Source organism: Littorina saxatilis, linkage group LG12 (genome assembly GCF_037325665.1).
Source record: "Littorina saxatilis isolate snail1 linkage group LG12, US_GU_Lsax_2.0, whole genome shotgun sequence".
Taxonomy (NCBI): domain Eukaryota; kingdom Metazoa; phylum Mollusca; class Gastropoda; order Littorinimorpha; family Littorinidae; genus Littorina; species Littorina saxatilis.
Window position 1 is genome coordinate 82325538 of NC_090256.1, and position 12896 is coordinate 82338433.

Below are 12896 nucleotides of genomic sequence, written 5' to 3' on the forward strand. Positions count from 1 at the left end.
GGACGCAATGCCGCGTTACTGATCACGTGACCGGATATTCTAAGTGGTAGGCGGAAAGTTTGAATGTTTTTGTGTGGTTACGGCAATTTTGAAAAGGTTTGGGGTGTTTATTAAAAATTGAAAGTGTTTTTCGACAGCTCACAGACACCAGCTTTCAACTAGTAGTGAAATTTTCAATGGATTGTAGTTAGTTTCTGTGTTCAGCTACGATGCGTCGATACGTCGATGTTTTTAACTACAGCCGTACAGGCTTCCTTATTCAACCACAGGTGGAAGGTATCGTCCACTGGACTACTAGACTATCAGACATATTTTTATTGGCGAATAATCCATGAACGCCGTCTCTCGAGCCTCTGTACCTGGCTTGTCATTTCTTGAGCCTCCAGATTCTTGAGCCACAGCAGTATTTTAACTCAGCGCACAGTCTTGTTTTGGACCTTTTTGCTTTTGTTGATTTTCAGTCATTTCAATATTTTTTTCTGTTTGTCACTTTCAGACAAAAGTAGCCAGTCAGAATTGAAGACAAAATGACGCAGACTATGACAATCAAGGACGTGCTACTGCAGTGTCAGGCAGGCATGCAGTGTCACACCAAGCTGATCAAGGTCCTCAAGAAAATCTTCAAAACTGTGAGTGAAAGTCAAACAACTGATTTATGATACTGGAAACTGGATAAGCACTATGATGTTGCCATTAATTATAATAAACCTTTTTTTTAGTGAAATAACTTTGACTTTAGTTCAAAAGTTACAAGACTTAAAAAATAACATGTTTAACAGTTTTGACAACTTTGTTGGCTATGAATGATTAATCTCTTGTACTTTGAGCTCAGTACGTCCCCCTAAATTCTTTGTTTGCGATAAACCTGTAAAATAGGGTACAGTAAAACACCCATTTTACAGCCTAAACAAATCTGAGAAAATAAAAGGAATGGACAGACCTGTTTACCCTTACAATTTTGGCATAATTTATTACGATTTTCTGCAAAAAATACGCCATTCTGCTATCCGTGTCAAGACTACGATTTTCATAAATAAAAAAAATGTAAATTTTTTTTTTTTTTTTTTCAATTCACATGTTTGGCATTGTTTGATGTGTTTTGTTTGTGAATGATGGATATATTATGTGCATGATTGCGTTTCGCAGACACAGTTGTCATGTGCGTTGTAATTGGCGACGAATGTGGATGATTACTATTTTTGTGCCAGGATTACTATTTTTGGGGCTGAGCATTACTCCAAAACACTTATTGGGGTAAACAGGTCTGAATGGAGTCTCAATATAAGGGTAAATTTACAGAGGTTATAAACAGAAGAGCTTAAAACGAGGTCTAAATAAAATAAAGGGGAGAACTCCAAAGTCTGAAATCAGGGGTCTAATTGGTAATCCTAAAATGGGGGTTCCACTGTAGGCCAGTTGGTATGTATGTATTATTGTGTGTGCTTAGCGAAAAATAATCTTGTTAAGGCCAACAAAAAAAATTGTCTGTTTCTGGTCATCCGACCGACCCTAAATTTCGGCGCCGACCCTAAACTTTTTTTTTCCAAACTCAAAATTTTTTTTTTTATATTTTGGTGGTAAAGGACAGGGTGAGAAAATGAACAACAAAAACGTGTGAAAACGAAAGTCCGCTGACGATTTGTAAATGTGTTGAGTGTCTTGTCTCTATGTATAGTGAATCCAGTCTCTTTGCGTGATTTTTAAAGTTAGTTTTATTGGTCTACATTTGGGGTAAAAAAAAAAAATAAAAAATAAAAAAAAAAAAAATCCCTACCTACCGACCCTATTTTTTTTTAGCCATGTTACCAGAAACAGACAATTTTTTTTTGTTGCCTAAGTAAACTGTTATTGAATTAATTCTTTTACATTGTTTTTGGCACTTGATGCACTCAGATGGGAGTGGAGGCATTCTGGGCAGAATTTGAGCAGCTGATCAAGTTCCCCATGGTGGTGTACAATCGTGAGCCCACAGTAGAGAGAACCATCGACTTCATTGCCAAGTTTGTCACCTCCTTGTCCTCCGCCCCGGCTGCAGAGGCTTCTGATCAAGAGTCTGAGTCTGAGGCGAACCCTTTGATGCAGAGGCTCTTTGACTTCTTGCTTCAGGTATGCTTCTATTTATTTTAATGTTAATAATGTTTTAGTCGTCCGCTTGTCTTAATGTTATTTCTCAGATTTGACTTTGAGATAATAAAGTTAATTTGATTTGATTTGATTTGATTTTTTAATTTTTTATGAATGATTTCTCAGCAAACCATGAAACTTTTTGTACAGATCTCATTACAACTAGTACTGAACTAATGTTGCGTTGAAAGATGGAACTCTGTTCACTTTAACTTTGAGTTCTAGTATCTGACGTGAACATCTGATTTGGTAAGTGCAGCAGCAATATGCTTGGATGTGCCTGGTTTCTTGCAAGGATTCTTCTCATCTCATCATCAGTTTTAAGACAGGTGTGATCAACAAAAACATAGCAAATTTTGAATAGTTTTAGTTGCATCAGAACTATGGGCACTGAGTCCTTCACTCGCATGCTGTGGCATTTTTCGAGTGGAAATGAATTATGAACAGGTCAGGATATCCGTTCATTCCGTCAATTCAGTTACAATTTTGTTACAAGCTACTGATCTGGCTGTCTACAGCACCATAACGCCAAGGATCGTGCTGTGCGTTTCCGAGCTTGCCAGCTTGTGACTAAGTTGCTGGGCAACCTGGGGGAAGAGGCCACCATTGATGATGCGCTGTACGAGCGCGTGTTCCACTGCATGCTTGAGCGACTGCGAGACAAGGCAGCAGTGGTGCGTGTCCATGCTGTTCTGGCTCTGGTGCGTCTGCAGGACCCCACTGATGATACTTGTCCTGTAATTAAAGGTGAGACTGAGACAACTTTGTTGAAAATCTGCTTTAGTTGCAAATAAAATAATATAATACATAAAGGAATATATGCAGTACAAATTCTTGGAAACACTTTTTTTTTTTTTTTTACAGATTCAAGTGTACATAAACTTCAGAAGGGTATTTGATTTCAACCATGTATGTACACCTACACCACAGATCACCTCTGCTTGTGAGGAATAGTCAGATGTAAACATCCATCACCGTACATGAACAAACGGCTCAAATATGGCTTGTTTTTGTATTTTTCAATATCTATCTGTCTTTTCTTAAAGTCTGCATTTACTGATTTAGTGCCATCATTATTTCTTGATTGGGTTGCATCCAGATTTATTCCCATGTGAGCTTTGTCATCACACTGTGAATGAATTTTAAAATGTTCACTCTTCTTTCAGTACTGTGTGACATTTCTTCCATGGAGCTATATCTAAAGTGTGCCCTTGATTCTTCAACCTATTTCATTCTTTGTTACAGCCTATATTTTCCTGATGACCTCTGACCCAAACCCGGAGGTGAGGAAGACGATTGTGTCCCACATCGCCCCCTGTCGAAAGACGCTGGCGGCCATCTTGGAGCGAACACGTGACGTGAAAGACACCGTCAGGCAGGCTGCGTTCAACATCATCGGGGAGAAGGTGCCCATGAAAGCCATGAGCATTGGTCAGCGCGTCCAACTTCTGGAGCAAGGCCTCAATGACAGGACAGGTTGGTTTTGGGCAGAAATTAAGAAAGGGTGGAGGGGGGGGGGGGGATCGGGGTGACAAGACCAAGAATAGTACTGTTTGTTTATTATCTGAAAAACAAGATCTGCACTGCATTTGTTCTTTTTTTGTGATGAAAAGAAAAGATTTAAAAAAAAAATCTTATGACTTGTTTATTGGCACACTTGAAGAGTTCATTGTTAGTCTGTAGATGTCTTTGTTTTTGATTTTGAATAAAATGAAAGAAAAACAGATTTATAAAAGAAACAACCTAAGAGTTGAGCAAAAGGAAAGTCACTTTCTTTTTAGATTTAAAAAAACAACTTTTTTGACACTGCCTGCAGAGAGTGTGAAGAGCGTGTGTGGCAGCAAGTTGCTGCAGAGCTGGCTGCGAGGGTTTGAGGGCAACGTGCTGGACCTGCTGCACAGCCTGGACGTGGAGAACTCCACTGACGTCTGCAGGCACATGCTGAAACACCTCTTTGGAGACTCCCCCATCGCTGATCTTATCGCCAACTTCAACCTTCTTGATGGCAGGTCAGTCAAGTCAAGTCAAGTCAAGTCAAGTATTTTATTGTTTTGGGCCCAGAGGGCTTTGAAACAAAGATATGATTTTAACAAAAAAAGGTAACAAATCAGACAGTTAATAAATGTATACAAATTGAGCGGACAAATACAACAATACTATACAACCAAAAAAAATAAATTGGCAATTGAGCAGAGTGGAGGTGGTTGGGTTGTGTGCATGCACAGAGAGGCACAGCTATGCATGTAAGCATGTCTTGCGTGTGCATGTGTACCCACACATGAGATTATCATCCTCAACTCATTCAGTTGATCTTCAACCACAGCTACAGCTTGGACAAAAATATATTCACTTTATGTGAGTCATTTTAATCTGCTGCTCATCAGGATTTTGCTGTTGTGTTGATTGTGCTTGACAAACTGACCACAGCGGTAGTCTTGCATTCAAGGGGAGACTTCCCCATCTTACGTGTAAATCAAAATCTCATTTTACTTGTGTGTGTTGAAGCTGATGTTTAATATTTGCTGCGTCAGTCTGATAAGTGAATGTGATAATGCATACTACAGAGTACCATCTTTTAGTGAAGCTGCAATTCATCCTGTGTTGTGTGTGTTGCAGCTGTTTCACTTCAACTGGACAAGATAATGTCTCAGTTGAGAAGCACTGAATTTATTTTGCCGTATGTGTGTTTCAGCTGCCTTGTTTCGCCAGACAAACTGACGTGTGAGAGCGCCATGTACTGGCAGGAGCTGTGCCATCACGTGCACAAAGCGGGCACAGACTTTGAGGAACACCTGGACATGGTTCTACCTGCCTGTCTGCCCTTCTGCTCTTACCTGGACAGGTAGATCCACTGGACATTTTCTTTGTTCATTTTTTCCAATTTGCTTACTTTGGGGGGGGGGGGGTGTGTGTGCAGTGGCATAGTGGATCAGATGCAAAAAACATGAGTGTACATGGGAGTTTCAGCCCATGAACGCAGAAGAAGAAGAAGCTTACTTTTTTTAATGTACGTAGTTGAGTATTTCATGCTAAAGTCTTACCCCTGGACTCACAAGCTATGACATAAAGCCTAAAAGGGAACAAAAATACAAATGCAGCTGTACACAGTTATTTGCACACTTTGCAAATAATTGGCAGATCCTCATTCCCTAAAGAAGAGAGGTCTTGTAATATGCACTCATGCGATATTTTGTAAATGTCGCTTCGCATTACTTTTGTTTTGATTGTGCATTCGGTGTTGAGATGGACGTCTCTTTGGAAGACTGCATTCAGTTAGGGAAAGAGGAAAGCAACAGTGAGTCATGTGTCATCAGGCTCTGTGTGTATTGCATCGGGCCGGTGGAGAGTGGCATCTGGCATGAGTATTTGGCATAACGCTAAGAGTCGACATTTTACAGTAAAGTTTGATGTGTTGTAGACACTGAGCTTTTGTGTGCATTGTACAGTATGATGAATTTGACGGAAGAGTGAATGCTTTTTTTGTTATAATGAGTGTGTACCAGGGCGGGGATGTAGCTCAGTCGGTAGCGCGCTGGATTTGTATCCAGTTGGCCGCTGTCAGCGTGAGTTCGTCCCCACGTTCGGCGAGAGATTTATTTCTCAGAGTCAACTTTGTATGCAGACTCTCCTCGGTGTCCGAACACCCCCGTGTGTACACGCAAGCACAAGACCAAGTGCGCACGAAAAAGATCCTGTAATCCATGTCAGAGTTCGGTGGGTTATAGAAACACGAAAATACCCAGCATGCTTCCTCCGAAAACGGCGTATGGCTGCCTAAATGGCGGGGTAAAAAACGGTCATACACGTAAAATTCCACTCGTGCAAAAAACCACGAGTGTATGTGGGAGTTTCAGCCCACGAACGCAAAAGAAAAAAGAAAAAAGTGTGTACCTTTTAAATTAAATACAGTGGAACCCCCCCTTCAAGACCTCCACAAAGCTGACAAAATCAGGTCTTAAAAAGGAGGGAGTCTTAAAATGGGGGGTACATTTACACAGGTCATGAATAGAAAGTCTAAGAAAACAGGGTCTGAAAAGGGATCAAGTCTTAAATTGGGGGGGGGGGGGGGGGTTTACAAGGGGGGTTCCACTGTAATTTTCTGTTTTATTTGACAGTGTGGTGACACAGCTGGAGGGGTGTCAGGACCTGGACAAACAACTGGAGCTGGAGTTCATCGTCCAGCAGCTGCTCAACATCTTCACCTGTATGGACCTCACTGACCAGGCATGCAGGTGAAAAGGGTTTCCTTTAGGCCCCCCCCAAAAAAAGGTCTGTTTACGGTAACATAGGCCCAAAAAATAGGGTCGGTAGGTCGGGATTTTATTTTATTATTTTTTTTCTTTTCAAAAAACCATATTTTTACGTTATTTTGCAAAAAAAAACCAAAAGATTTTATTTATTTATTTTTTTTTTTCCCCCAAATGCCAAAAAAAAGTCTAGGGTCGCGCGAAAAAAATAGGGTCGGTCGGGTTACCGTAAACAGACTATTTTTTTTTTTTTTTGGCCTTATGTTTTGTGTCTGTTACAAGGATAAAGGTTTCCAGCAGGAATTCCTGAATAAAGGAACTGAGTTCCTGATTTTCGTTAAATCCATGAGGTACAGATAATATAGAAACAGTGGGGAAAAAAGTCAGGTCTTAAAAAGGAGGGAATCTTGAAATGGGGGTAAATTTACAGAGGTAATGAGCAGAAAGTCTGAGAAAACAGGGTCTTAAACTCAGGAAGTCTTAAATTAGGGGTTCTTAAGAAGGCGTTCCATAGTACTTTATAGGTCCTTGTGCATTAATATGATGATGCTTTCAGGAAAGCTGTGGAGAAGCTGCTACACAAGATGCTGCTGTCACAGGCTGTGTCGTACTCCCTGGTAGCGCATCTCCTGCCCTGTCTGCGCTCCCTGCACTCCTCAACGGACTCCCTCGTTAACTACCTGGCCGAGGTCGTGGCCGAGATCCGTGAGCCAATCACCACTGTGGAGAAAGGCGTCAGCTCTGAGGAACGACGCAAGATTGACCTCAAGGTGAACCTTGGTGAACCCTGGGGTTCTGTGAGACTCTAACAGTGTCAATCTTTAGTGGTTTAGAGGACAAAACCATATGTTAATGTGTTGCCGACTTTTGGACGTTCTCCGAGCCCTTCACTTAAACATTATTGGTTAACATCGGTAGGATTAACTCCGTAAATTTGTAACGGCTTGTGGATCTATGGTGTTTCACAAGATAATTTACACAGGAAGAAAAGCACCTCTAACCTAGCCCCAAAAATGAATCATTGAACAAGAGTTCTTTAAAACCGCAGCCTAGAAGCAAAAGGAGAAATTTTGCCAATGATGAAGAATTTGTACATGGTAATGATTTTGCTTCAGATTGCGAAGGTGAGGGTGGAGCTGAACCAGGCGAGAGAGGAGATGGAGGAGTGTGTGAAGAACCAGGAGTTCCAGCGAGCGGCACAGCTGAAGGAGTCCCTGCACTCCCTGGAGATGGAGAGGAGCTCCCTCCTCACCTCCGCGGAACCTACCGTGGAGGAGGTTAAGACGGAAAAGGTGGGTGGTATTGTGCCGGTTTTACCAAGGGCACAGTCCTTCCTGTGGAAACAGTTCTGCTGACCATCTCAGTTCTGGTCAGGTAACTCGGGTGGAAGAGCACTGGACTTGTGATCCAGAGATCCATCTCAGATCCGGTCAGGTAACTCGGGTGGTAGAGCACTGGACTTGTGATCCAGAGATCCATCTCAGATCCGGTCAGGTAACTCGGGTGGTAGAGCACTGGACTTGTGATCCAGAGATCCATCTCAGATCCGGTCAGGTAACTCGGGTGGTAGAGCACTGGACTTGTGATCCAGAGATCCATCTCAGATCCGGTCAGGTAACTCGGGTGGTAGAGCACTGGACTTGTGATCCAGAGATCCATCTCAGATCCGGTCAGGTAACTCGGGTGGTAGAGCACTGGACTTGTGATCCAGAGATCCATCTCAGATCCGGTCAGGTAACTCGGGTGGTAGAGCACTGGACTTGTGATCCAGAGATCCATCTCAGATCCGGTCAGGTAACTCGGGTGGTAGAGCACTGGACTTGTGATCCAGAGATCCATCTCAGATCCGGTCAGGTAACTCGGGTGGTAGAGCACTGGACTTGTGATCCGCGGGTCGTGGGTTCGAATCCGGGCTGGGATGGACAAGGGTCAACTTTATGTGCAGATCCAGAGACGGTATCCATGTCCCCACCCTCGTGTCACCACACTGGCACGTAAAAGACCTCGATCATTTTGCCATAAGTGCAGATGGCTGATACCACCTAAACACGCATACACTTGTGGATCTCATCTAGGGTCGGGGTAAAACCCGGGAACATGCCCCTAATGGCTTTGCCGTGAGGGCGTAAAACTTGAATTTCTCTCACCACAGATCTGGCCAGGCTTCAACATGGGCAAGGGATCATCATTCCAAGTCACTGCAGCAAGTCTTTTGGTTCTTTATCGCTTTGTTGATTGTATTGGTGATGAGAACGAAATTGTTGACTGACATCAGTGATGGCAGAGTTTGACTGTTGATGGATAATGGGTTGCTTTCCACAGAATGATCCAGCGACAATGGTCAAGTGCTTGACCATCATCTGCGAGATGCTGGAGACATTGCCGCTGAAGGCCCTGACCCCTACGCTACAGATGTTGGTGGAAACCCAGGTGAGATAAAAACATCTTTTCGATTACAGTGGCACCCTCGTGTTAAGACCTAAAAATCCCGGAGAAAATGAAGTCTTGAAAAGGAGGGAGTTTACTCTCAAAATGGAAGTAAATTCATAGAGGTTATGAACAGACATGTGAAAAGTAAGGTCTTATGAGTTATAAGGCAGAGAAGGGCGGGGATGTAGCTCAGTCGGTAGCGCGCTGGATTTGTATCCAGTTGGCCGCTGTCAGCGTGAATTCGTCCCCACGTTCGGCGAGAGATTTATTTCTCAGAGTCAACTTTGTGTGCAGACTCTCCTCGGTATCCGATCACCCCCGTGTGTACACGCAAGCACAAGACCAAGTGCGCACGAAAAAGATCCTGTACTCCATGTGAGAGTTCGGTGGGTTATAGAAACACGAAAATACCCAGCATGCTTCCTCCGAAAGCGGCGTATGGCTGCCTAAATGGCGGGGTAAAAACGGTCATACACGTAAAAGCCGTGGGAGTTTCAGCCCATGAACGAACAAACAAACATAAGGCAGGAAGTCTTAAATCGGGGATTATTTGCATATTTCTGAAAGTTCAGTACATGTATATTGGTTAGTTGGCTAGTTTGTTTCAAGAGCATTGGGTTTTTGGAAGAGAATAAGATCTATGCTGAATCAGTCTAGCATGACGGCCTGGGATCTCAAGACAAAAAACAATAATAAACAAACAGCAGGTCTTTGAAAACTAAACAAGTTTGTACACGGCATAAAAACTAAAAACCGCAGCCTCATTGCCCTTGTAGGAGTTATGATAAGAACAGTATGTTGTTTTGTGTCTCATTCAATGACTTGTGCCTACAGATTTTGCCAGGAATTACAAACCAGGAGGCGGCAGTGCGTAACCTGGCAGTGAAGGCAGTGGGAATGTGCTGCCAGCTCAAGCGTGACATCATCAAATTCCACCTCCCTGTGCTCATGCAGGTTAACGCTCAACTTTCTTGTTGCTACCCCTTTTATTTGTTGTGGAATTAGGTCAGTGGGGGTGGGGGTGGACGAATGTTATATCATAATATGCTTAGAGCTTTTGAAACTTTGTGTAGTGGTTCCATCCACAATAAATGATGTTTGGAAATTGCTCTGTTGGATTTGTATGCATTGTAAAAGAGTGAATACTCTAGCTTTTATTGCTGCAAACTTTCCTAATGACCTATATTATTGGCCAGTCACTAGCGAGGGGTTTGTCTGAAACATGTTGACAAGGATCACGTGTGGAAAGTTTGCCTCAATAAAAGCAACAGTGTTAACTCTTTCATGACCAATTAAATTACATATTATTACCCAACTCACATATAGCAATTAACTCTAGTTCAGTGCTGGTAACGCTGTACGCGTTCCCCTTGGTAACAAGGGAGACCACCCTAAAAAAGAGTGATCCATCCCATAATATCAGACCGATGCCCGGTCCAACATCCGTATGCGTGCGCATACGCCGCCATTTGTATCATTCTCTCTCAGCGGTTCAACTGGGTAGGACGCTCCTGATGTACGCTCCTGCTGTCTTCAGCTTTTCGCCAGAGTCTTTTGCTTTGGCTTCTCCCCTTGGTCGCCGCCTTTACTTTACACCTGTACCTATGCTGTGTGGTGAGATCTTTCCGTTTTTGTTGTAACTTTAGCGACGTTTTCGTCGCTCGTGTGTACTTGTGAAATTTTTCTGAAATTGTTTTCTGTGAAATTTTTCGTGAGTCGTTTGCTATGGCGGAGGCTGCGCTTGTTGATAGCGCTAAACGGAAGCTTAGTTCGAGGCAGGTAGCTGACGTTACGCCTCCGAAAAGAAGCTCAAGGAGAGATAAGGGCGCAGGGAAGTCCGCGTCTGTGTCATCTGAGTCAACTTCTGTTAAGTCTCCCGTGTTAGCAGACGTACGAACAATCTTCCGGTCAGACTTGTTTACTTTCTGACAAGAGTAGTCGTTCTGGTGTAGCTTCTTCTGCTTCTGTTTCGCCTGGCTGCCCTGGGTTAGCGCCAGCCGACGTTGCTTCTTTATTGTTGACGCTGAGCTCTCAAGTTTTCGTCTTTAGCGTCTGGGTTATCTTCCACTCGGGAGGAATTGTGTGCGCTTCCGTCGGGTGTTTCTGATGTTTTTTCCTTAACCAAGATCCGGCGGTCGCCTGCAGTTCCGGCTTCGACTTCCGCTTAGCCTTCGGCGACTGTGACTCGGGCGGATGTCCATGCTTCGCAGGATGGGGGTACCGACTTGGTGTCTCTCCCGAATGTGACACCAGTACAAGGTATGTCTACACCGCTTGCCGGTGTGCGAGCTCAGGGGGCTCTCTCGTGCGTTGGAGGCCGTGAGAGTTCTTATGAGCAGCGAAAGGACGAACGCCTCCGTACGTCTCTTAATGAGAATATCGGGGACCGTTTTAGTCCTCTTCCGCCCAGGGGGCAGGAAGTGGTCGGTTCTGCCGACGATAAACTGTCTGATGTTCTGCCTCCTGGCTCTGAGCTTGATCTCGAGTCGGAGGGTAGGGCGGAGGACGGGGATGCCTCAGTGGTAGAGGATTCCCAGCCTTGAGAGACGGACCGCGGGTGTCCATCTGTAGGTCAACCTCCTGCGTCTGGTTTCCAGCAGGGCGGTGTGACTGAATAGGCCGCGGTGGCCTACCTGACTCGATGGCGAGCAGGAAGGCTAACGACACCCAGCTTTCTTGCCGTTTTAGTTGTCCAGCGCAGTGACGTGGGCTAACGGAAATGGCATTTAAGTTCTTGGTGACTCTGGGGCTGACCATGGGTGTCATTCTGGGGTCACCTACCTGACTACGATGGCGAGCAGGAAGGTTAACGAGGGTGCGTCCATGGGATGGACGACACCCAGTTTAACTTGCCGTTCAAGTTGTCCAGCGCAGTGACGTGGGCAGCGGAAAACGACATTAAATTACATATCTTACCCAACTCACATATAGCAATTAACTCTAGTTCAGTGCTGGTAACGCTGTACGCGTCCCCTTGGTAACAAGGAAGGCGCCTCTAAAAAAAGAGTGACATGAGACCCGTAAGGGTGTCTAAGCCAGCCCGGAAACGAGACTGCCTTCCGTATGCGCGCGCATACACCGCCATTTGCAATTCAATCCAAAGCTCAGCGCCAGTGAGACTGGTCGCATTTGATGTACGCTCCGGCTGTTTCAGCCGTTTTTGACTTAGTCTTTTGACTTTGTTGTTCCTCTTGGTATCTTCTTGCATCTGGACTTCTCTACTACTGTTGAGGTGAGATCGTTCTTGTTTTTTTCTTGATTTTGGCAGCGTTGTTGGCCGTATTTTGGACTTGAGAAAATTTTTTCTTTTCTGCAAAATTTTTTCGTGAGTCTTTGTTGTGTCATGGCCGACAATGCCAAGAAGAGGTGTACGCCTAAAAAGGTAGCTGCTGCGCCCACTTCTTCTAAAGAATCTTCTAGGAAGACTAAACAATCCGTTTCTGGTGAAGATACTCTTGCAAAAAAATCTTTTGATGTGTTTGTTGATTTGCCCGCTAAGCCGGTAGACAAGACAGCGGCCATTTTGTCGGCGAAGCCGGTTGACAAGACCGCGCACGTGAATAAACCTGCTAAGGGGGATTCTCCCCCTGAGGTGCCGGGGTTGGCATCTGCTGATGTTGCTGCTTTGTTGTTATCTCTTAGTTCACAGGTGTCTACTTTAGCGGCCGAGATTACTTCGACGAGAGCGGAGCTTCGCTCTCTTCCCTCGGGTGTGGCCGGCGTCTCTTCGCTTGCCAGCGTTCGTGCGTCTCCTGCCACTACAGTCACGAGAGCGGAGGTGCATGCCTCTCAGGATGATGAGATTGTGCCGTGTCCGCTTTTGGGTTCGCATTCCGGCGTTCCTTCTCGTTCACAAGGTATGTCTGCTGAGTTAGTAACCGGGTTCTCCGGCCAAAACTCGGCACGTGGTCAGGAGCGAGTAGCCTCAGGCGCATGGCGGCCGGGCGAAAGTTCTTATCTCTCGGCTGACTCAACCCGCTTTGGCGGCCTTTCAGTGGGGAGTAAGAGCCCTGGTACACGTAAGGAAGTTCCACTGCACTCTGCTCAGTCTCGGGACGGGGGCGAGTGTGTGTGGCTTCCGACCCCGCCCTCTGG

General features: G+C 44.7%; 1 protein-coding gene across 1 annotated transcript in view; it reads left to right on the forward strand.

Annotated features, from left to right (window-relative positions):
* The first annotated feature begins 29 nt into the window (after positions 1-29).
* The window catches only part of LOC138982944 (condensin complex subunit 3-like), a 32473-nt gene continuing 19606 nt past the window's right edge, over positions 30-12896 (forward strand). The window contains exons 1-12 of the mRNA XM_070356340.1: positions 30-96; positions 497-629; positions 1894-2106; positions 2643-2871; positions 3370-3600; positions 3941-4133; positions 4817-4966; positions 6240-6356; positions 6928-7141; positions 7487-7663; positions 8694-8801; positions 9636-9755. Coding sequence (XP_070212441.1) covers positions 528-629; positions 1894-2106; positions 2643-2871; positions 3370-3600; positions 3941-4133; positions 4817-4966; positions 6240-6356; positions 6928-7141; positions 7487-7663; positions 8694-8801; positions 9636-9755 — 1854 coding nt within the window. The 5' untranslated portion in view covers positions 30-96; positions 497-527. The remainder of the gene's footprint in view (positions 97-496; positions 630-1893; positions 2107-2642; positions 2872-3369; positions 3601-3940; positions 4134-4816; positions 4967-6239; positions 6357-6927; positions 7142-7486; positions 7664-8693; positions 8802-9635; positions 9756-12896) is intronic.